The sequence below is a fragment of the Mobula hypostoma genome, chromosome 3 (genome assembly GCF_963921235.1).
Source record: "Mobula hypostoma chromosome 3, sMobHyp1.1, whole genome shotgun sequence".
Classification (NCBI taxonomy): Eukaryota; Metazoa; Chordata; class Chondrichthyes; order Myliobatiformes; family Myliobatidae; genus Mobula; species Mobula hypostoma.
The window spans coordinates 68,564,305-68,589,863 of NC_086099.1; the positions used below are offsets into that span (position 1 = coordinate 68,564,305).

Below are 25,559 nucleotides of genomic sequence, written 5' to 3' on the forward strand. Positions count from 1 at the left end.
GCTTGCATTTATACATATGACTTTAACATCTTGAAGAAAGTTGCCTAAGTACTTCACAGAAAAGTCATAAGACGAAAGTTTGCACTCAAGGCTGATTTATACTTCTGCGTCAAATGGATGCCGTAACCTGTGCAAGTGGCCTACGCGCATTGTGAGCATTCGTACTTGTGCGTTGGTGTGTCTATGTCACTCTGCAATTCGGGCACATCGTGCATGCACACACACCTGCTCGTGCAAGGCTTCATGGTCATGGTAGTCTTTCTCGGGGTAAACAAGTTTAAAGCAAGCGTCTTTTTTCGTAAAAGCAAAATGTGTCCTCCATAATTTTGGAAGTCTGTAAAGCTTTGTGGAAAGCATTGCAGCCAGAGTTCCTTCCCTGCCCTTCAGTCGCCCAATGGGAAGCTATTGCATCGTAGGAGGAAATGCGATGCTACCAAGCAGACTAATCACAGTTGTTGCAGTCTACGTTGCCGCGACGTATAGTTACATTTTGGGAGAGGTGCGCGTCAGGCTACAGCATAGGGATCCGCGTAGGCTGTGCGTAGGGTTCGCGGCTACGTCGTACCTACGGCGTCGATTTGACACAAGTATTAATCAGCCTTAAGCTTACATGATTTTAGGACTGAAGACTGAATGCATGGTCAAGGAAGGGAAAGATTAAACATGTTCTTAAAGGGGGAACAAGAGGCAGAGAGATTTTGGGCACAAAACAATCTGCTTTATGGACTTCAGGTGAAACAGCAACTGCAGAGGCAAGATAGTCATTTGGGAATTGTATTACTTAGTTTTGACTCGAGACCTATTCATTGTGTTCAGTGCTACATGTTCAAGGCTTTCAGAAATGCACATTTCTTTTTTATTTGTTGTAGTTGTCATCTCTGTTGCATACATATGGTTCAGTTGGTTATCATGGTAAATCTCTAACCTTTTTTAAAAAAGAATCCAGTAGTTTTAGTTGCAATTATACTGCAGCATTTAGAAGTTGTCTTACTAACTGCTTCTGTGTGCTAACTGTGCCTGTTTTCTGTTTTCATGCTGATGTGTGTCTTCCTCTGTAATTAATTGTCTATCTAGAAACCATGGACTGACTTTGCTGTACTGAATGGTGGAAAGATTAATAGTGACATTTGGAAGGCAAGTATTTTATAAAATGTATATTTTTAAAACTTTTTAAACAAAGAAAACAATTAATGTTTGATGCCATTCAACAAATTAATTAGTGTTTAGGATATGGCTCAGATGTCATTTCATACAGCGCTTAAGTATTGACCCAATCTAAAACATTTTTTGTGAAACTTGAAAACTTTTGAATATTTATTGACTTGAATGTTTACTGGACCTAAGTGCATAGTTATAAAATAATTTGCAGTATGGAAGCATTTCAGTATCTAACTTGTATGGTGAAGTTCATGGAGTTAATTTACGCGTTTAGAACAAACTGTGAAGGCAGTTGTGTATTTCATATTTCAGTAATATTTGAGTAATCTTGTATTTGTGTAATAAATGCGTAAACAGCATATGCTATCACAGTACCATGTGATACAGGTGTGCCTGTCTTAAAGTAAACTTGAAGTTAGACCTGTATTCCCGGATTGCCGTTTCTTCTTTTGAATTAGTTTAAAATTTGCAGTTACAAAACATAACATTGGCAAAGATGTGTTTTTAAAATGAACCCGAGATGGCTGTTGACCTGTTGAAGAGCAATGAAATGTTCAAAGTGGAAAAAAAATACAGTGAGTAAAATAAATGCTGCCCAACATGTGCAGAGGCAGTCGAGTTAAAAGCAGCGCAGCACATGTTCTTCAGAAGAATGGACATGATCGAGTATTTTTAAAAAGGCAGAAAAAGCAAGAATTCATAGGTTCATAAAGAGTAGTACCAGGTAATAATAATCATAAATAAAGCAAAAATGTCTGGTTACATCGAAAGATTGGTGAGTTTGATTACACAACAGATAACAGGATTTTATATGCTGAGCAAATTGAACAGTATTTTGAAGCAAATGTAATAGCAAATGAGAAACAAGAGCCAGTTCTGCTGAGTGGAGTGGGTTTAAAGGCATACAGTTTGCTTCAAACTGCTCCAAGCAAGCCATCTGAAATTTTCTGATATTGTGAAAGTAATGCAGGAACATTTGGAACTGAAGCCATTGTTGATTGCAGAACACTTTAGGTTTTATAAGTGGAATCAAAGAGAAGGGGAGTCTATTTCAGTTTACATGGCAGAATTGAAGAGATTGAGCAATGCCAGATTGGTAATGGCCTTAATAATGCACTGAAAGATCATTTCATTTGTAGAATCTTACAGGAAAGCATTGAAAATAAATTCCTAACTGAAGCACACCTGCATTTAAAAGAGCAGGGGAATTGCTCTTTCAATGGAAATCACAGACAAAGACGTAATTAAGCTGCAGTCAGGAATGGAAGTGAGTGTGAATGAAATTGCAGCATCCTGTTATTGTTGTGGCAGGGGCTCACATACACCAGACAAATGCAGGTTTAAGGACAAAATTTGCAGAAAAAGCAACAAAGTAAGATGCATGCAAAGAGCATGTCAGGCAGACAAAAATAAATGGACTACACAAAGAGAATAAGATAAAAAGTCAAGTTGTAATTTCAAGAAGAGTGCTAATCTGCACACAGTTGATAGGAAAATCTGATGACAATGAGATTGACACAGGAGTGTGTAGCCTTGAGATTTACAATGTGGAAGCTAGCAATAGACAAGCAATAGGCTTATGCCAGAAGTGAATGACAAATTAATTAAATTGAAGTGAGACACTGGTTCGGCTGTTTCAGTCATTCCACAAAATGAGTTGAATGGCATTTCAAAGATACTGAACTGAAGCCTGCAGATATCCAACTAAGAACTTATACTGGAGAAAAGATAACTCCTGTAGAATGACATTTGTGGTAATGAATTACAACAACCAACAAGCCACATTGAGCTTGTATGTGGTAGAAACAGGAAGGCAGCATCACGGGGACATGAGTGGCTGAGACAACTATAACTCAATTGGAAATCCATCCACCATTTGTATACCACATCCCCTACTATAGAGTCAACTAAAAGCAAATTAAGAAAGGTACTGATGATGCCACAGCTGTCTCCATATCCTACGCCATGAACTGTTGTCCAACTGTTGTTAAGCGGGTGTTTGTGGCAACCTCTCTGCCTCAGTATGGAAAGCATATTGGACAAACGAAGGTCCGTGCTGCTTAGAGGAATCGTGAAAGTGATGAAAGCAATTGTCTGACTACAACAGTTTTTGTAGGCAACATATCTGAGAAAGCTTCTGATATGTTAATCACAGTTACTTGGAAAAATGTGTCTTGGTGTTAAGCTGGAAGAGAGTTCAGGGAGCTACAGGAAAGTTGTAAGCATTCAGTTTTTGTGAGTAGAAAGAACCCTGTATGCATTAAGGTTACTGCATGATCTTTAAGTGAGAGTCAAAAAGCTGTTTGTTAAAGATGCAAGGACCAAACCCAGCTGGATGAATAAAGGCCAAAAAGAAGGGATTCAATGGAGATAGGAAAACAGAGGATTCACGAGATGGTTTTATGAATGAAGAAACCAAGAAGAGAGGTCAGATCATAAAGGGAGCAATAGGATTAATAAGAGAATACTCCAGTGAACTAAATCCACCTTCCCAAGATCAAGATGCATAAGCTAGAAGAAGAAAGGTGGCTACAGCTGTCAGAACCACTTCCTGCAGCCTCAGTCAACTCCTACAACCACCACGAAGGAGGCTCCAGAACATGAGATCCCTTCACAGCCACAAGTCTCATCTGCCAAGCAGAGTGATTCCCCTTGTCAGGAAAGTTGTTATCCCATAAGAGCAAGTAAGTGTCCACAGTGATTTGAATCTTCAGACCTGAATGGGACAACTCAAACTTGACTATGCTGTGGATGTCTGCATCTAGTAGTTGTATAGTATACTATGTATATGGTTGAGATGCATTCTCTACTGAGTTGGAATTTATAGCTAAGCAGGTACGAGTGTTGTGTATTTAATATTTCAGTAATCTTATATATACTGGTTGATTAACCATTCTTGTTTAAATAATTCATTACAGTTTATATGTATAGATACATGAATTGCATACGTCATCACACTACCACATGATATAGGCGCACCTCACTTAAAGTAAACTCAGAGTTGGACCTGCATTCCTGAACTTCCGTGTCTTCCTTTGAATTAGTTTAATGTTTTGAACTTACAAAACATAATACTAGTTTCTAAATTGCAATGCTGTGAAGGGCAAGCATTTCGGTTAGTACCTTTTGATTCTCCCAAGTAAATTTTCTAGTGAAAATTACAAGTTGAAGTCATGTAAAATTTGGATATGTCTGTGTGCCTCTGTCACATGGCAAATGTTTGAAATCAAGTTATTGGTTACCCCAGATGTATGAGAAGGCTGAATGTGTGTATGTCCCTCTGGAACTTCTTTAAAGTCAATTCTAGAATTAAAATTCATTGATTAATTAAAAAGATCAATACACGAGGCAGTACATCATCTCTTGATGATGGAAGTAAATCTGTATCTATTCAGTTTGCATTTGAGCTGTAATTTTAGGTTTTGATAAATTATTTTCAAGTTCTCTGCAGCAATGTCTTATTCCAATTATTGTGAGGTTCCTAGTGATGAGATAAAAAATAAATTGAAAAGGAATAAATTTTGCTTGGTAATGTTCATACTGGAGTAAACTGCTTTTAATAGTTCAGTTCACAGAAAATAAGACTTGTGGCATGGAATGTGGGCAAAGTAGACAAAACCAACTTTGATCGACCATAAAAAACGACAGGAATTCTGCAGATGCTGGAAATTCAAGCAACACACATCAAAGTTGCTGGTGAACGCAGCAGGCCAGGCAGCATCTGTAGGAAGAGGTGCAGTTGACGTTTCAGGCCGAGACCCTTCGTCAGGACCATCTATTTTTGACTTGTGAGGTGGGAAAAGTTGCAACCTTGAATTGGAGCTTTCTATATGTGGTGAACATACTCCCCACAGGCTGGGAGTTTAAGAATTTTATCAGATACAATGAAGAAACAGTCACCTATATACTACTAAAACTCTCATGCTCTGTTTGTCTGTTTGTGACCTCCAATTAGTACAAATGGTGCATTACAGCGGCACTATTTTAGGCTACATTGACTTAAAATGCGCTAACTTACAGAACGCAGGCAAAGTTCAGAGTTTTATATTCGTATAAAATTGCTCGCTCGCCCGCCAAAATCAACAGCCCCGCTTTCACCCGAGAGCCGATGTCAGCCATGATGGAAGCCATGACGCAACACCACAACGCATTGCGCATGGCCAGCCTCAGAAGTGACTCAAGATGCTCGCAGCAGCGACACCAACTGGAGCAAGAGGGCAGGGCAGCTCTATTTCAAGTGGTCACATTCTGCTAATCACCATCAGCAGGTGCAGGATTGGGACAGATCAAAGTGAGACCCATCAATAAGAGCTAATTAAATCTTATTGTAATGACGTACTTCGAGACACCCTTCAAATCCATTGCTGCAGTCAAAGGACAGCGGTGACTATATCATGTCCATTTAGGAGAGCGCCAACCTCATCATCAAGAATAATCGGCATCCAGGAGGCTTTTGTGTTACTGCTTTGTATCTTCTATCCAGCATTAGGGTAAAAAAGTATGGTCAGCCTAATTATGCCACGTGGAAAGAGAAGGGGGACATTATGGTCAAGAGATGATGCCGAACGTTGTCGGGAAATGGCAAGGAGAGGGAGAGAAAAAGAATCGGATGAGGCCAGGGCCACACGACTCCAGGATCAAAGAGTCAGGACAAAAAAAGATGAGAGAAGAAGAGATAAAGGAGGAGAGGCATGCGTGTCTCCAAAATGACAACAACTGGCATAGAAGGAGGAGAGACGAAGAGACAAAGGAGCTGGGAAATGCACGTCTCCAGGATCAGAGACAAAGAATAAACAGCAGAAGAGATGAAGAGAAGGCGGATGAAAGGACTGCACGTCTCCAGAATGACAATGAGAGGCACAAGAGTGGCAGATCAACCAGAAATGATGCCATCAAAAGTGTCCTTCGTTAAACGAGTAGGAGCTATATTTGCCTTGCTACGCATCGTTCTTCTTTAATAAACTGAGGTTTTCTTCTTCAATTTCCAAAGCAAAGCGATACCAATAGCATTCAGGAAAATTTAATGTTCATTCTGGTCACATCAGACTGCACAACCCTTCTCTCAAAGGGTGACCCAACAGGTCACCCCGTTGTCTAGTATGTTTTAAAGTCAGGTTTGTGTGACCTGGCCTTGTACGTGATGATGCTTCAGTGATCCAACTGCCTCCTTTTAAGCAAAAGCAGCTGTAGGCTTCTGGGGTGCTTTGTGTGTTACTGCAATGCACCCTGTGGATGGCACTGCAGTCAGTAATGGAGAATGTGAATACTTAATAGTGTCAACATAGTAGACTATTTGATTTTAAATTGTATATGGCTTCTTGAGTATGATTGGAGTGGATTTATCTAAGCAAGTGAACATTGCAGTGTTGATGATGAGATTTGTGAGTGTCGAGAGGTGAGTCATTTGTCTTGGGATGCTCAGCTTGTGTCCCGTTCCTGAAGCAAGTTGCGTTTGGTCCTTTTTCATTATTCCAAACTGTTTTGTTTTCCATGGAGATGCAAATAAAACTTGATGCTGTGCAGTCATCAGTAAATATTCACTCTTCTGAAGAAGCTGAAGGTGGTGTGGCCTATGACAATAGCCTTAGAAACTCCTGCTGCTGCCCTGCATTTCTCCTTATTGACACAGGATATGTTGCAATTAGAAGGTGGGGTGATATTTGCTGACTTGTGTGGTTGCATTTTGTAACAATATATGTATTTTCATTGCCAATGATGCAACAGCTAATGCCGTCCAATACTTTGTGGAGGCCTTGTTTTAAATGTTGGGTATTTTCTGAATCAATCCCATTCAATTTGGTTGTAGTGTTGCACAGTGTAGTGTAGAGGGTAGGCTTATGAATGGAACATCAAACTACTGGAGTTTTGTTTTGAGAGAGAGCTTTTTCATTCCGAACTGGAAGATGTCAGAAATTATGGTAACATTTGCAGCATTGAGTTATGATCAGTGCCCTTCTATTTCAGGGAGTTTATCATTTAGCTTCAGTTCATCTAGTTGTATCTCTCTGATTCTGCAGGTTACTGAGGTTGTAGGAAGTGTGTGCGTGTGTGTGTGTGTGTTTAGCGATGAACCCACAGTACGAAGCAAATAATTATTGATACAAGGTTAGCAAAACCATTCAGTTAGTCTAGACCAGTGGTCCCCAACCACCGGGCCGCAAAACACGTGCTACCAGGCCGCGAGGAAACGATATGAGTCAACTGCACCTTTTCTCATTCCCTGTCATGCCCACTGTTGACTAACACCCCCCACCCTTGTCGACTGGTCCACAAGAATATTGTCAATATTAAACCAGTCTGTAGTGCAAGAAAGGTTGGGGACCCCTGGTCTAGACATTAGTCAATCTGGAAAGTGGAAGTATTTGTAGAAGTTTTCTTGCTTTTGATGTGCACCATCATAATAAGAGTACTTAATACTAACGCTTCAATGCTAATAATTGTATCTTTGGGTGAATAGCTAACCTTGAAGTTTTCCATATTTTCTTCAAAATTCAACAAGTGTTCTTTTGTCACAGGATCTGCATGCTGCTACTGTCAATCCAGACCCAAGTCTGAAAGAGTTTGAGGGAGCGACGTTACGCTATGCTTCTCTGAAACTGAGGTAAAGTAAAATAAGATTTTTTTTCATCAGAAGCATTGATTTGGATTTTCTGTATTGTGGTACCTGTCTTCGTGGTTTTCTATTTACATACTGCTATTGTTTTTGTAGAACAATACCACAGTCTGAGGAAGATGGTTCCTGCACTATCAACAGTGACCCAGAAGCGAAGGTTAGTGTTGGTTCATTGCCATTCTAATCTTCAAATTTGTGCCTTGCCTGGTGTAAAAAAAATTGACCAGTCAATTGCTGCTCTTTATTTGTTGGTTTTCTTTTAGCAAAAGGGCAATTGAATATTTCAGTTCTGTTACAGGTTCAGTGATTGCTAATGGACCAGATCTTGAACAATTGTTTCCAGTCAGGTGCCTGATGTTTCACTTTTGCCTCCCAGAGGACACTGAGAGTCTGGTGGCCTCATTCTATGGTCATTCCACAAGGCAGCTATTTCTGACTGGTGACTAGGTTGCAGAAAACTAAAATCTTGCTTATAGCCTGCCCTGTTAATCTTTTGAGAACTTATACTGTAATGTCTACCCTTTTTAAGTAGCGCTAATTACCAGGGGCATTTGGAAACAGTTGAAAGCTCTTCCAAGTCATTAAAATAAATCAAAAATATTACTTAAAAAATTAATTTTTCTTACATCTCTTTAATGAAGCCTGGTAATCATGTTTGAATGAATGGGTGCGCTGAGTCCAGAACAAGGGGTCAGACATACTGCCACCTACACGGCACAGACACAGTAGTCCAGATACACTGACAATAATTATGCTGGTTGGTACTTATTTGTGGAAATGCTGGCTAGCTTTTGGTAATTGTTATTCTATTTTATTTTCTGTTGATGTGAGCTACCCAGCATTCATTCTTCTGTAATTTGTCACCTGCTGGGAGAGTTGAAATCTGCAATATAAGATGACCACCAAATTGCTTTCAAGTTAGAGAAAATAATAGTTATCTGGAGCTAAAATTTTAGAAGGAAAACATGCTTTAATTTTAAAAGCTCAGAAAATTTCAGTCCCATAGTGGCAGATGCTCTCTTAATCTCTTTTGACAAAGGATATCTAAAGTTAGTGTACATAATTTGTAAACAGCTTCCTACTATGGGACTAATCCTTCTTTGTAGCTGGGTTGGAAATGAAGCCTTGATTTTGAGCAAGAATTGTTCTGTGTTCTTCAGTCTCTGGGTTGGTGATTATAAGCATTTGAAATGTTCCATTTAAGGTCTGGTATATGACTACCTTCATAAATGCTGCTTTATTAATATATTTAGATGAATAACTACGGAGAAAATGTATTATGGGAAGACTGATGTATTTTTGCAAAGTTCTCAGATAATTTATTGAAGAATTTTTTCATAGAAACCATAGAAACTACAGCACAGAAACAGGCCCTTTGACCCTTCTTGGCTGTGCCGAACCATTTTCTGCCTAGTCCCACTGACCTGTACACGGACCATATCCCTCCATACACCTCCCATCCATGTATCTGTCCAATTTATTCTTAAATGTTAAAAAAGAACCCGCATTTACCACCTCGTCTGGCAGCTCATTCCATACTCCCACCACTCTCTGTGTGAAGAAGCCCCCTCTAATGTTCCCTTTAAGCTTTTCCCCCCTCACCCTTAACCCATGTCCTCTGGTTTTTTACTCCCCTTGCCTCAGTGGAAAAAGCCTGCTTGCATTCACTCTATCTATACCCATCATAAATCATATAAATATAAAGGCACATTAGAAATGCATGTGAATAATTAAGTACTGATGCAGGACAAGTTATTTTTTAATGTTCCACTACATTTACTTTATTGATGATCCCTTATTTTCTCCAAAGGTTTCCATAACCTTGACTGAGTCAATGTGCCCTTCAGAAATCCCCAATAATTCTCAATGGCTAATGTTTCCCTGTATTATGGTCTATCCTGCTGAAATGAATTCACCTATAATGCTGAGTACACAAAATGCTAGAAGAATTCAGCAGGTCAGGAAGCATCTATGGAAATGAATCATCAGTCTACGTTTTGGGCCACAACCCTTTACCAGGACTGGAAACAAAGGGGAAAGGTGCCAGATTAAAAGAGTGGGGGGAGGGGAAAGAGGACAAGCTAGAAGGTAATCACATGGTCGAAGAGTCACGGGCAGCAAAGATCACAGGGGGAGAGGGCCTCACTGAACTCGCATCGAGGAGAAGATTTAAACTTCTTCAGGGTAAGACTCAGCGGAGCAGCAAATCAAAAATACAAGGTTCTGCTGATGCTGAAATCCAGTGCAGCACACACAAAATACTGGAGGTAGTGTGTGTTGCTCTGGATTTCCAGCATCTGCAGAATCTCTTGGGCTTATGATTTGTACCTATAATTTTTGTGTGCCATTTCGCTGGTGCAGTCATTTTGTCCTAAGTTTTAGTAGTATTAGTTCCAATCTCTCTTTAAACAATACTTTTCACTGTTCATTTTCTACCAATTGTTATTACTATTTGAATATAAATTATCTTTTAATGCAAGAAATTAAGTGCATGGCAATTCTGCCATTCATTTGCTTTCCTCTACCAGCTTATACCTCTCAGCTGTTGGTAGACTTAGAGAATTATTGATAATATTTTGCCCATCTATTAATTGCAACATCGCAAAGGACATTAATGTCATCAGTCACACTGTCCTCCTCAGATGCCCTCGACCCCATTTATGCTTTTTATCTAAGTTATTCTTCCAGTCAGAGTGCTCATTTTTGCTCTCGGGGTGCAGACTTGAGCATTATATAGTCATAAGGGGACGGTAGTTATGAGGGATTTCAGTATGCAGGTAGATTGAGAAAAACAGCATGAAATTTGTAGAATGCCTATGAGATGGTTTTTAGAGCAGCTTGTGGCTGAGCCTACTCAGGAAAAGGCAATTCTGGATTGGGTGCTGTGTAATGAACCAGATTTGATTAGGGAACCTTAGATAAAGGAACCCTCTTGAAAGCTACTCCACCTCCCTTTCCCTCCAAAACTAACTCCTAGCTTAATGTTGTCCTTCCTTATGACTCAATATTGATTCCCTGCCAAATCTGAAACAGTAGCTATCGGTCATAAATTCTATTTGATGCACTTGATAAACTATGTCTCATTATTCAGTGTATCTGAAGTGGCTGTCACATTAACCTTAATGTGTTTTTCTGTAGCTCAGCTGAATGTATTTGCCCTCAGCTAGTTCCATTTTAACCTGCCTGGCCATAACCAGAGAACCTCCCTCAGTGGCTTCTCTTTCTGTATCTATCCATCTGAATGCCCCAGGCTTTTATTTTGATCATATCTGGCTTCTTTTTTATGCGCTGCCCTTAGCAACATTGTCTGAAAACATAATATTTTCCACATCTGTGTCGAGGTAATCCAGCTCCCCTTACAATATGTACCACCAACTCTCTCCATCCTCCCACTGCCTGTAGATTCTGACAACTAGAAATAGAAAAAACAGAAATTGTCTATGTCAAAATATTGGGAGGACCAGAATCTTTGTCTTCCCAAGAAACTACCATACATCTCTTTTCCCAAGTTATTAACAGCATCTTTCTTCCTGACAACAAAGGTTGAACATTTAATGGGTGCTGCATTTAATCTTGATGAATCAGCTTGACCACCCACTTCTATCTCCGTAACTTTATCATTTATCATCTGCTTATTTGCTATTGTTGATACCCTTATTCATGCCTTTGTTACCCCGGCACATCGATGGTCCAATGGTGCTGAAACTAGAGGTTATCCAAAACTCTTCCTCTTCAGGTGTTAATCTAGAGCTTGCTAACCTGCATTGTCCTCTGGTCCAGAAACACCATGATTTTAGTATTCTTTTCCTTCATTTCAATTTGCTCTGGAATAATCTTCTCCACCCCCATAAATCACCCAAGTCTCTGCATTCCTCCAACACTGGTCTCTTGAGCATCGCTAATTTCAAAAATGCTGTGATCATTGATTGTGCCTTCAACTGTGTGGACTCAAGTTCTAGAGTTTCTTCTGAAATCTTTATACTTTCTGTACTACTTTAACACTCTTCTTGATGGTGATTTTTGACCATTTTTTTCTAATCTTATCCTCGTGTCTCCTTTGTGATTTCTACATTAAATTTATTTGTTATCTTTCTTCAGATTCTGCTTCATTATCAGTGCTGTATAAATTCAAAACTTTATGCTTTCAGTATTTCTGTTAGATGAATCATTATGTAAAAGAGATATATCTTTTTGCAGTTATTTTTTCATAAGTTGTTTTTTCTGTCAATTAACGTTCTCTTCTGTTTATTCCCATTTATGCAAATAATCTAATTATATTGCAGCAAAAATAAATTGACTGAGGGTGCAGTTCTGGAAATATTGCCGGAAAAAAAATTTCCCACGGCTCACATACTGTATAATAAACAATAAGAATCAAAACTAAAAGACTTTCCAAGCCATTTTCTAAGGATTAAAAATACTCCTGAAATCTATGTTAATTATGTCTGCCCCATTAAAGCAAATCAGATCAAAGCTCTAAACTCCTGCTCACAGCTAATTGAAAATCGTGATGGCAATTAGACAATAAGAGAAGGAGGCTTCAGGAACGGATCTGTCCTTTGTTACAGTAGAGTGCTTTGCTGCAAGAAAGGGTGAAGCATTTGTATCGGTGATCAGCCAAAATGCCCAATGGATGATCATCTTGGGATTCCCACCATTTTCGGGTACAGGTAATTTGATTGAATTCCACATGAGAACAAGAAACAACTGACAGTACAGAATGCAGCAAAGGCTATTGGATCAAGCAATATTCTAACTATATCTGTAAAGGTTTGTTCTCTAGAATTAGCTGGGGCTTAAGCCAAGCTGTTCCAGTGCTGTTACTATAGTGGCTTCAACTTGATTGAGAGTTGGCCAGATATATCCTGTTGTAAATACTAAGAGCAAATCCAATCTAGCAAATGTTTGCCCAATTAGTCTACAGTCAATAATTATCAAAGTGATAGAAGGAGTTGTTGTCAATGCAACAGAACACTTTTGAGCAGGCTTGATCTTCGGCAATAGGATTCCTACTGTTAATTAATGCTTTACTCCATAATGATCATACACAAGCATGCCTAGTTGCTGCTGTCCAGTTACTCTGAACTTTGCCCTATAAGAGAAACCAAAGTGTGGAGTCTAGTGCCTCACGTTTGAATTTTGACACTGTCATGGTTGAATCATCAGCAGTGATTGCTGGCTGTATAATTATTGCACACTTAAGTTTTAGCTGTGCCATTGAAGAAGAGGAAGGTGAAGGACTTAAAAAGGAAGCAGCTGAAGATCTACCCAGTGCTTTGAAGAAGTACTTGTTTCACTTTGTAAATTGGTTAAGCACAATGTAGAGGCACTAATTGCAGTAGCTGATTGGAAAAAATATCACTTGCAGGGCCATTTGGTTCTACCTTACTTTGTGCATGTACAAACTATACTGAATTTATGAGGAACAGGATTTAGAGACTGTTAATTTCTGTTACACAATGCAGTACTTAACTCACAGGACTACCGGTATTTAATCTGAACCATTTATTTTGGAATTACTTACGTATAACATGATGCTTAGATTGTTCTGGGGTCGGAACTCGAAGTTCTCTTATCACAAGCAAGGGAAAATCTGCAGATGCTCTAAATCCAAGCAACACACATACAAAATGCTGGAGGAACTCAGCGGGCCAGGCAGTATCTATGGAAAAGAGTACAGTTGATGTTTCAGGCAGTACTCTTTTCCATAAATGCTGTTTGGCCTGCTGAGTTCCTCCAGCATTTTGTGTGCATTACCCTGAGTATTCTTGTGTAGTTATTGACACCAGTTTTGAGGGAGGGTGGAAATAAGGGAAGGGAACCCTGGAGGGAAGTGACTAATACGGGACGGTGAGGGAGGATGGAAGAAGGTGTGAGTAAGAGCTGTTTGTATCTACACAAGAGTGTGTGTGTGTGTGTGCGTGTGTGTGTGTGTGTGTGTGTGTGTGTGTGTATACACTGAACCTATGTTGTAGAGCCTGGTACCCAGTTGGCTTCGGCCACATGGCCACTGGACCAAGACTTTGCTCTTTCAAGCCCTTGTAGTAAATGTGCAGTGATGTCCCCATCTTGAATGAAATCATAACAAAAATAACCATATAACAATTACAGCACGGAAACAGGCCATCTCGGCCCTTCTAGTCCATGCCGAACTCCTACTCTCACCTAGTCCCACCGACCTGCACTCGGTCCATAATCCTCCATTCCCTTCCTGTCCATATATCTATCCAATTTAACTTTAAACGACAACATCGAACCTGCCTCAACCACTTCTGCTGGAAGCTCGTTCTACACAGCTACCACTCTCTTGAGAAAAGAAGTTCCCCCTCATGTTACCCCTAAACTTTTGTCCTTTAACTCTCAACTCATGTCCTCTTGTTTGAATCTCCCCCACTCTCAATGGAAAAAACCTATCCACGTCAACTCTATCAATCCCCCTCATAATTTTAAGTACCCCTATCAAGTCCTCTTTCAACCTTCTACGCACCAAAGAATAAAGAGCTAACTTGTTCAACCTTGCTCTGTAATTTAGGAGATGAAACCCAGGCAACACTTTAGTAAACCTCCTCTGTACTCTCTCAATTTTATTGACATCTTTCCTATAATTCGGTGACCAAACTGTACACAATACTCCAATCATGCACTGGCATTTTCCTGTCCCCAAAGAGCTGGAGTACAAGTCTCTAAGGAGCTGCCTAAGAAGTAGGAGTAGGGATGGTGCTTTGAGCATGTGAGGTTTGAACAATGCTGGGTGCCGCCTGAAGCTGCATTGAGGCGTTAAAAAATAAGTTATGAAAGTCAGTTGATGGAAATGAATGAGTGATCAAATGAAAAACAGGTTTCCTTTAACAGATATTCACTGGTTGGAGTAATGTAGGTTCATTTTAACTATTGCTATCCACTTGCAACATTGGCTGGTTGCTTGAACAATAAAGGCAAATGAACTGACAATTCATTTGTTATCGATGAGTATCAGAATTTTAACTGGATAATTCTGCATGTGCTTTCCATGCCTGTATTCAGGCCACAGTGTCCACAACCTTGAAACAAACTGATCCATTAATATCAGATTGACTTCTTTCACTGGCAACTATCTTCAGGTCGAGTCAGACTCGGATAGCTAGGGATGAGCTTGTGAATATAAATATGAAACTTGTCAGTACTCCTGACTTCCACTTCCATAATGATGCACGACTCTTGTCTTAGCCTATGTGCAACATCAGCATACCTTTTGTTACTCCGAATTGACCATTCCGGTCGTCTTCTGTTTGACCTCCCATGTCCAATAAGTTTAAACTAAAGCTCAGCACCCAATATTTTAACTCAATCTTAAAATGTTTTTCATCTTTTGATAAAGCTCTTGTAACACATATAATGCTAGAGTATACAGATGGAAGTTCAGTTTTTTATCACTGCAATATTAAAAGATCACAAATTCTTACAGCAGTTTATCTGCAAAATCTCAAACTTTTTAATCTCATAAGATGTTTCCTTAATGTGACCTGATATGCTGCAGACATCTAGAGATCTTGGGAATATCCCACAATAAATGTAAATTAGTAACATACACTTCAGGTAAAGGTGTGTGTTCAAAGTGGGTGGCTAGGAAGCCGTCATTCATTCCCGGCCTAGACTGGTTTTACACAGGATTTAATCAATGTTAAGAGTCAAAACACACAGCATTCAAAATTTTCATTCCACATGAAGATAGAATGTGAGTTATTGTTCTTCTTCCTTCTCTTTCTGACAGTACTCTTACTAATAAAAGTACTGCAACTACAAGAGAAATGACAGCTGCAATACTTAGCTTATGACACCCAGGTCTAGTTGAAATGGTCCCATCCAGGAGTATCATTTTCACATTTTATAAGTATGTGGACAATTCCTCTCAGAGCCATCGGATTTCACACATTTATGGAGCATCCAAATACTGATTATTCAAATTGGTTTCAACCAGGCTTAAAGGAAATTCTCCAAAAATGTGCCTTGATGCCTTATCTGAATTATTTATTAGTTTGTTTGTTTATTTATTTTGGCCCTTCAAGCTGTGCTGCCCAACAATCCCCTGACTTAACCCAAGATTAATCATGGGACAATTGACGATGCCCAGTTAAACTACTAACTGGTGTGTGGGAGGAAACCAGAGCACCCGAAGGAAACCCACACGGTCACAGGGAGAACATACAAACTCCTTACGGGCAGTGGCAGGAATTGAACCTGGGTCACTGGTACTGTAAAGTGCTGTGCTAAGCACTATGCTACTGTACCGCCCCATATAATAATTCTAATTATATGAAGAGAAAATTATCACCATGCCTCATTCTTGTTGATAGACACAGTGATCTTAAAAAATGCTAAAAATTCTCTGCAGAATCTAATCATCCATGGATTTCCTTTACTTGGGCACATAGATCCCTCCACCCCTCCCCAACTCCTTTAATTCCTTCATTTCTCCTAAGGAGGAGAAGATGGCGGCGCGACGCAGCTTGCGCGGCCACTCCGGTGAATGATATCTGTAAATCTGTCAAGCAGGGTGCTGTGCACAATCCTGATTTGATAGAGACAGACGTGAGAGAATGGAGGAACATCTGGAGAAACTTCTGAAATGCCTTTTTCGCTGCCACTGTTACTGTGTGATCCTGAATCTCCGGAGGGGAAGGCCCCGAATCCTCGACTTTGCCTGTTGCTTGGCGGAGATGGTGCTCGGTGTTGAAGGGGTGGTTGGAGGCTCGAAGTTTTCGGACGGACTCGGAGTCGGCTGTGGTTGGGTGCTTCCAATGCATCAGCAGTTATCGGTGTCTGGAGGTTTATGGCAGAGAGAGTTTCTCCCTTCTGCCGCCTGCTATCGGGAGTCAATCGGAACTTTGGGACTTTTTTTTTTACCATTCCCATGGTCTGTTCTTTATCAAATTATGGTATTGCTTTGCACTGCTGTAACTATATGTTATAATTATGTGGTCTTGTCAGTGTTAGTCTTTGGTTTGTCCTGTTTTTTTTGTGATATCACTCTGGAGGAACAGTGTATCATTTCTTAGTGCATGCATTTCTAAATGACAATAAATGTGGACTGAGTGTCCTCATAATCTAATCTAATTTTGAGCTATTCCTTGACAACATCTTCCGGTTCAGATGATAAAATTTTACTTGTAACTTCAGCCTTTGCCAATTTTGTTACAAAGGCTGACTAATTGCCAAGATTTTATTTAGTTATTTTTGTCTGTTTCAGTGTAATAAGGCTTGCTATGATCTCTGCACTGCCATGGATGATGATAGAGGCTAACGCAGCAACATCTTCCTATATGGGTGTAAGAAAAATGGAGGGTTAGATTTAGCTTATATCGGTCAGCACATCATCATGGGCCGAAGGGCTTGTATTGTACTGCTTTATTCTATGTTCCACTTGTAGAATAACTTAAATGCAACTAAACCATACTTTGTAGTACATACTACCGGTAATGAGTTGCAAGGGTTGGATACACTTTTCCAGTTCACTGATTTGGGCAAAAGCAACAGATGTAGTCTTGTTTGTGGGTCCAAGTCAATGGCAGCTAAGGAGAAAAATTGGCCAATTCAAATCAGTGGCTATTCTTGACCAATGAATACAGTGGTGCACGATTTTTCCATGAGGTCTACAGAAGACTTGGACGTATAATGAGCTATAATTTGGATGGTGTTCCAACGTCTGCTTTTTATCTTGGAAATCTAGGTGTTTGACTTGTACTGTTTGGACCTGATTTGGGTTCAGAGTTTCAATAGACAGGAATGGCTCTTCAGAAAATTTCATGGCCACAAAGTAGGTTCGGATTTTAACTTGAAAGTGAAGTCTCGTGGCCTACTTTAGCAAACAGAGAGAATGGCTACTTGGACTAATTATTGCAGGGATCCCAGCATATGTGCTTTACAGAAACTTACCAAATAAGATTACACAAAATAAAGTGTCTGTATTCTCTGAGATTCCCTTTATTTCATGTGATGGCAGTGAAAAATAAATGCAGCTATTTATGTCATTTCTCTGGGGGGGGGGTTTGAATGTTGGTAAATAGTTGAGAGAACGTATAACTGAGCGCACAACCTGTGAAGTCAGGAAATTAGCCCCATCTGCTGGATTCTTTCACACAATGCACTATGGTTGTCTGTCTGGGAAACGGCAGTCCAGAGTTTGAGAAGCATGCATCTAACAATTTAATTAATTAGGCTTGTCCTTGCATGTTTGATTTCCAGAATATGTGGGCTGAGAAAGTTGTGGCAAGAAATAGGTTCTTGGGACATGAATAAACTTGGCAGCCGACTGTGCCTTTAATCAGAATGAGCAAAGTTATGTGTGTTTCTCATGTTTATTTTACAAGTATAAAGTTGATGAATTCATTGTAGGCAAAGGTATGTAAATGAAGGGAAATAAAGTTTGATCAAGGGAGAGAGAATAGAGATTTGAAAAGTTTTTAGTGCTTTTTGTCTTGAATCTAACAATGCTGGAAAAAATGTAGTTTTATACTTTTAGCGGTCAATTTTGAATATCAAAGAAATTGATGGTAAGTAACATTCTACATTTGAGTATACTTGCATTTGAATGACAGCATAACATGACAAATTAATTTCATGCATACCATGGAAATACAATGACTTTACCCTAATAAGCACATTTCACTGGTGACCAGTCAGAAGAATGGTACTTCAATAAAACTAACAAGGAGAACAGAGGCCAATTTCTTCAGTGTTAGTACAGAACCCCATCTTCAACCTTGAAGTTCTGTGCTCCCTGCTACCATATTTGCATGTCCCTTTCATCTTGTTCACCCCCAGTTGTTCCTCTTTCCCTTCTAGTCTTTGTTAAGTTACTGATCAGGACTTAAATTCACAGCCACTTCTTTTTCTTAGCAAATGTCTCTGACTACAATTGCCTGCACTATTATAGGGAGAGACAATACAAATTCATGGAAAAACATCTTGTCTTCCATCTGGGCATGGACTTAATCTAATGTTTAGATAACATCCTCCCTTTCCTTGTTCATATAAGAAGCATGTCTGCCTGTCATTCTTTTCTCTTTTACTGTCTTGCCTGGCTGGACTTGTCCTAATCTACCAAAGTTGCATCAAGAATTGATTTATGTTTATTTTTATGTTTTTAAGTTGAACTGATTACACAGCCTTAGCAACTTGACCTTGCTCCAGCAGTCACATATCATCACTTTACCAGACAAGTTCCCTCGGTTTCACCCACCTTTCATTGCTACTTAGATTAACGTATTTATTTTTCTCAGGTCCGATGTGGGATATTTCATCTGAAAATGTTAAATGTTCCTCTTTGCACAGGTGCAACCTGATTTGCTTAATTTCCATTTTAGTTTATTTTGTATCTTGTTGGCTTTGTTTTTCTTGCACCATTGGCCTGCCAGACAAATCCCATATGCTCATCACTAACAACTCATTACACAGACCAAGAAGCTTATTATTGAATGGGAATTGCTGCCATTAAGCCAGTTTGATTCATTCTATCACAGGCACTCCTCTTGGAAATAATTAAAAAGCTTTAAAAAGACAAACTACCATTTAACTGAGTAACATGTTATGTATTTAAATGAAATACAGAACAAATTAGAACACTACCAATACTACTGCGCCACTATAAAACTGTGTATTAGATCCTAATATTTACCAGTGGTGGAATTCATCCAGTGCAATCTGTCATATTCTTTCGATTGACTGTCAATGAACAAAATCAGCCCAGACACCCAGTGCAGATAATGGACAGTCTTCGTGCAATTCTTTCAATAACTGCATCCTCCAAATCTTCATTTTCATTATAACTTTAAAAATAGTTGTTGTTGCCTTCAAATTCTTTGTAGTACCTAACCTGTTGAAGTAGTGAAATAGTTTTATTTCACTCCCCACTGCTTCTGGTATCTTCAAGCCTCAAAAGCTTGAAACCATGGTGAGCAAAACAATTATAAATTGTTATATTTTTCTTATTTCTGCTTATTTCTCACCAACTATTAGTGACATTCGTGTTGGGCATGTGGCCAAGTGGTTAAGGCACTCGTCTAGTTATCTTAAGGTCACTAGTTCGAACCTCAGCTGTGGCAGTGTGTTTGTGCCCTTGAGCAAGGCACTTAATCACACATTGCTCTAGTCTGTGCGAGGAGTGGCGCCCCACACAGACTTCCAATCTGCGCCTTGTAAGGCATGAAAATGCCTGACACAGGCCTCTCATGGTCTGAGTCAACGTTCCCTCCCCATCAGTGACAAAAATCATTGCTTTTTGAACAGAAACACACAACTGGCACTATTTAAAAACTGCTCTAAACACAGTGTAGTACCTAATGGCCACACAAGTACACATAAGTGATACTAGTCAGAAACTGTTCAGCAACAGTCTTCTGCCCCAATTAAATGGGCTGTTTACTTATTAGTTTTTGCTCTTTAAGAGTTGCCCCAAACAAGCGATTGCCCCAATAAACCAGAATCCTATGTGTGTGTGCGCGTGTGGTGATGGAAACTGCTTATCTTAAAGAAAATGCTGATCTCAATTCTGCATTTTAGTTCTATTGCTCTGTTACATTGCTACTTCTAAGTTTTCTAACTTCACCTATTTGTACACCCTTTTTCCACCTTTATCCTTTGCTTTCTGATTTACACAAGTTTTCTTGTCATCATCTACAAGATCAGTATCAAGTAGTATAAATTGCTAAATATCATCTTGAGATCATAGAATTACAGGACAGCCTTTGCTTTTTGTTACTCTTTGAACATTGATTAATTTAGTTCCATGCCTCAGCCATTTCCCATTACTCTCTAGATTAGTCTTATTTAATTTGCCTTTAAGGAAGTGATTGAGGAATTTGATTCCACCGTCCTTCAAAGTCACATCTTCCGTGTATATAAATAAATTATTTGGTGACTAATTCAAGTATTTTCCAAGATAAACAACCTGTTAACTCAGCTCACCAATATTAGATGTTCTGGGGGATAAAAGCTGTAAACTGCTTGCAGTAGGTACTAAAGGGGAATTGGCATTTTCATAGTCGGGGGTCCAATTATTGGAAAATTTGGAAACTGAAGTACAATAGCTTTGGCAATTGATTCAGAAGGTGAAGATTGAAGGTGAGAGGTAGATGGAGGCAGGGATTTCATCCCAGGCCTTGGTGAATGGATAGGTTGTTCCTGGGTCTCGGTTATGAGACTGGGAGTTACAATGGGAAGTTGATACTATGTATGCAAGGAGGGGAAGCCGTAAAAGAAATCGCCTGTCTGAAACAAGGTCTGGTGTCCCTGCAAGTGTTCAGAAAAGAGTGAGAATTACAGAAATTGTACGAGAAGATAACAGTTAAGTTTAAAAGTGCATAGCTAAATTTTTGGAGTCGTCCCATTCAGGAAATGTTAATTTTGCTTTCAGATCACTACTTGTTTAAAAAAAAATGTTAATGCAGTTGACTTTCTAGATCAAATTATCCCTTAGGTTTATTGAAGTAAAATGACAGAATTAACTTGATTTATTGTAAAGCAATCCCTATGACAAATGTTTCAATTCACTAGTCTAATTTGCACCCCTTTTGCACATTTCGTGTTTTATGTATTTAAAAAACAATGTGCTTAACATTCCACTTGGGTAAGTCTAGTCCAAAAAAACGGAAATTTAATTTTGATAATTGTCATTATTTTGCCTGCAATCATCACTGAAATTATGGAGGTACTCATTCCCTGTATTGCCTAGTGTCACTCCACCCAGTAGATAGCTCACTTAGAGTTCTGCCAAAGGCATTTGCCTCTAGGCTTCATTGTCTATACCAAATTGGTTTAAAGATGAATTGCAATTGTGACACATTACTTAGTGTGGCCTTGTGGACCAACAGTAAAATTAAGATCAATTGTAGTGAAAGAAAATCTCTCCATTAGTTGGTCAAGTCTGGAACAAAGGAAGGTGGTTGTGCCTGATGGAGGGAAACCACCTCAACATAGAAGTAACATTGTAAGAGTTTTTTTTTCCTCACCATTATCTAAGCCCTAACCTACTTCAGCTGCTTCATCAGAGATGTACGTGCAAAAGATAGGTAGGATATTTGGATAGTAGGGATATGGAGGGCTAAAGTCCTGGTGCAGGTCATTGGGAGTAGGGAGATTCAAAGGTTTTTGGCAAGGACTAGATGGGCTGAAGGGTCTGCTGTGCTGTATTTCTCTATGACCCTAAAATGGGCATATTTTATTAGCTCTCACAACTTGAGGCTCCCTTATTGAATAATTAAGTGTGAAGAATTACGAAGTTAAATGGAAGTGATTGAGCTGTGATTTATCATTATAGGCATCCATTAGTCTCGTGAGACCACGGATTTGCGCCTTGGAAGGTTTCCAGGGTGCAGGCCTGGGTAAGGTTGTATGGAAGACCGGCATTTGCCCATGCTTCAAGTCTCTCCTCTCCACGCCACCGATGTTGTCCAGGGGAAGGGCATTAGGACCCATACAGCTTGGTACCGGTGTCGTCGCAGAGCAATGTGTGGTTAAGTGCCTTGCTCAAGGACACAACACACTGCCTCAGCCGAGGCTTGAACTAGCGACCTTCAGATCGCAAGATGAACGCCTTAACCACTTGGCCACGCGCCAACACGACTTATCATTAGAAGTGAGAATAAAGCTACTGGGCCTAAGTAGTTGTATATGGCATAATGAAGGTGTAAAGCTGTAAGAATAGTCACAAATATAAAACAATTGAGGCAAACTTAAAGAAAATAAAAGTATTGAGAGATGTGGTTCAGTCAGTATTAGTTGTTTCTCTCTCTACCCAGAATTATCCAGTGACAGCCTGTGAGATTAGGGCAAAAGTGGCTATTTGTTGTGGATGGGGCGGGGGAGCCTACTCTTGGTCTATTGGGCCAGTGTGCTGCTGTTAAGGTCTATAATGAATGACTCGAATAGCAGCAGCGCCGAACTAAATGTTAAAATGCATTTGCTGCCATGGAAAGGGATTACAGTTAAATAATGCAGCACTTATTTATCATTCAGCTTGAGTGCTTTTTACTTTAAAAGAAAATGTCAAAAGTGATTTTCTTTCATATGGATGTTAATGTTTTATGTTTTCATATATATTTATGACTTCTAAATTTCCAAAGCTATATTTTTAATTGTTCCAAATGTTGCCCTGCAATAATGCGGATTAAATGTTAGTTTCAATAAGTGGCATCATGGGTTACGATTTATTGTAAGCCATTGTAGTCACTAGTAAAATTTTAATTACAAGTAGTTCAGTTCGTAGGTCAAGAATTCTTTATTATTTCAAATTAATTACAGAAGGAACCGTCTTCTATGCACGTTTACATAGATTTTGTATCAATGCTCTAATACTGCCCTACATGTATAATTTTAAATTATTTTGAATGTATGTAATTGCAATAGTCACAACAAATTGCTTTGTAATTCAAGAATAGTATTTAAAAGACAATTGGACAGGTATGTGGATAGGAAAAGTTCAGGGGGATGTGGATCAAATGGGATTAGATTAGATGGGAAAGTTGGCCCACATGGATCAGTTAGGCTGAAGTACCTGTTCCTGTGCTATGTGACTCCGAGCTGCTTGCTTCCAGGGTTGACATAAATATGTATACATTTATGTCAAAATTGCCAGATTCCAGGGAAAACTTCGATACCTTCTGGAATATTACACTGATCACTACAGCACGTTCCATCTACCAAAACTGTCAATGGATTTAGAATTTATGGGAATATAAAATTCTTGCCCCCCCCCGCCCCAACTCCATACTGAAGAAAGCATCCAAGTTTGGGATAAAGATCAGTGGAATTATTCCCTAATCTTCCTATTCCAGCCACTTCCGAGCACAGGATGAAGTGGAGCTTTCTGCTCCAACTAAGTAGTTGCCCTGAGACAGTTTACCTGCACATGCTTGATCTGTCCACTGAGCTTAACCTGCTACAAGTCTAGTTGACCCATTGAGATTACTATGAAAACTTAGTTGGGAAGAGAATGATGGGTAGCAGTTAAATTCCATCTGTAAAAGCATTTGTTTTCCCCATAGTGCCTGAGTGCATTTAGATGTTTGAAAATGTCAGAAACTTAACTTGAATGACGATTTTCACTGGTGGTACATGGGGGTTGGGTGGGGTGGTGGTAAGGCGAACCTTGCTGGCTAACTAGGTTATTCTTAGGAAAGAGCCTAAACCTTGGGTGGGCGGTGTGGTATCCACTGGGGCTTACCAGCCACTAAACCCCACTGACCTCCCAGAGGCCTTGGGTATGCTACAGTTAAGTGTGGTCCACTGAATTTGGGCATTTTGCTGTTCAGAATCTGTCAGGCATTACTACCCTTTCTCGTTCTGTCATCTGTGCTCCTTTTTATTCTCTGGGCTAGTTATATAAAATAGATGGGGAAAATCAGACTATAACTAATGCTTTATTCATATGTCAGGCTATCTTTCATACTTCATTTTTCAGAAATTTCTTCTTGCTTAATTTAAAACATGAAATCAATCCTGAAAATAGTTCACTTTCTTGTTTTCTATTTGTGTTATTGCTGTCATGTTTTAACCTGTGTTTTATGCTGCTGTTATTTTGAAAAGTACCAGTTGGCTCCATTTCCAAAAATTGACTAGTTCATTCTCACGTTGACACAGAACTCTCATAAGAAATGTTTTAACTTGAGCCTTGTCCTTGGCTGATAACACCAAATGAGGGCTTAGAAATTCCCTTCCTTCTGAACTCCTTGCAATAGTCACAATAGTTTGGCGTAATTCATGCTCAATATCAGGCAGGGAGCAGACAAAGGTGGCCAATACAATGTCACCAAATCTGCAGGAACAACTCCTGTCAAACCTGTGTTCCCAGATCATTTGTGTTCAAAGGAGTTTCATCTAGCTAATTCTTGGGACGAGAGAGTTGTCCTATCAAGATAGGTGTTGTATCTGTGCACAACTACATATATATTAAATTAAAATGTGCACACAGGAGATGGTTTTAACTGGTGTATTCTTATTGCAGAAAGAGAAGAGCAATGCATAGGCAACTGCGCATGCGCAGACATCAATGCGTAGCGCTAAGGCGGGTGGGTCATTATTCTAAACGAAATAGATCTATACATAACTCTTCCTCACCCTTCAGATTAATGCAACAGGAAACTGTATATGTACAAAACAGTCAATTTTCCTTTCATAAACCCATATTCCAAATAGACATGCTTTTACAATAACAGTCCATAACTAACTTCACAGTTCTAAAGTTTCAGTTTTTTCGGTAGTGCTCTGTTTCTTTCAGGATAGCACCTCTGGATCTGTGGAGTGGCATCAGGGTTGGCAGGTGTCTTCTCAATGATAACATTCTTGTTGCGCTCCTGGGCCAGTGCAGTGGCATCAGGTTGGTACGTGTCTTGTCCAAGACAATGTTGCTGTCATGATCGTCACTGAGAGGTAAATCCGGTGACTGTAATGTGTCTGTCTTGTTGGATGCAGTCGACTCAGGTGTGTTCTTCGGTTGAGCATCCAGTCTCTGGTCCACTTGACGTCGCTCATGTCTGATCGCCATCATCCACTGTGTACATCAGTGGTTCAGTTCTTGTAGATATCCTACCAGGTGTCCACTTGTCTTCTCAGTAATCACGCGCTAGAAATTCTGGTTCAATCTTGAAGCTCCTTGCTGCTTCCCTTGGCAACTTGCTGAGCTGTTTATTCTGCACTTCCCTCCACAGATCCTACCCAAGATCCACAAACCTGCCTGTCCAGGTAGACCCATTGTTTCCGCTTGCTCCTGCCCCACCGAACTTATTTCTGCATACCTCGACACGGTTTTATCCCC

The 25,559-nt window shown here is 39.6% G+C and overlaps 1 protein-coding gene across 10 annotated transcripts in view; it reads left to right on the forward strand.

Moving 5' to 3' along the window:
- apbb2b (amyloid beta (A4) precursor protein-binding, family B, member 2b) overlaps positions 1–25,559 on the forward strand; it is a 318,859-nt gene that overhangs the window by 173,006 nt on the left and 120,294 nt on the right. For all 10 annotated transcript variants that reach the window (XM_063043252.1, XM_063043253.1, XM_063043246.1 and 7 more), the window contains 3 exons: positions 1,075–1,134; positions 7,674–7,759; positions 7,868–7,928. In XM_063043252.1, the coding sequence (XP_062899322.1) occupies positions 1,075–1,134; positions 7,674–7,759; positions 7,868–7,928 (207 nt within the window). The remainder of the gene's footprint in view (positions 1–1,074; positions 1,135–7,673; positions 7,760–7,867; positions 7,929–25,559) is intronic.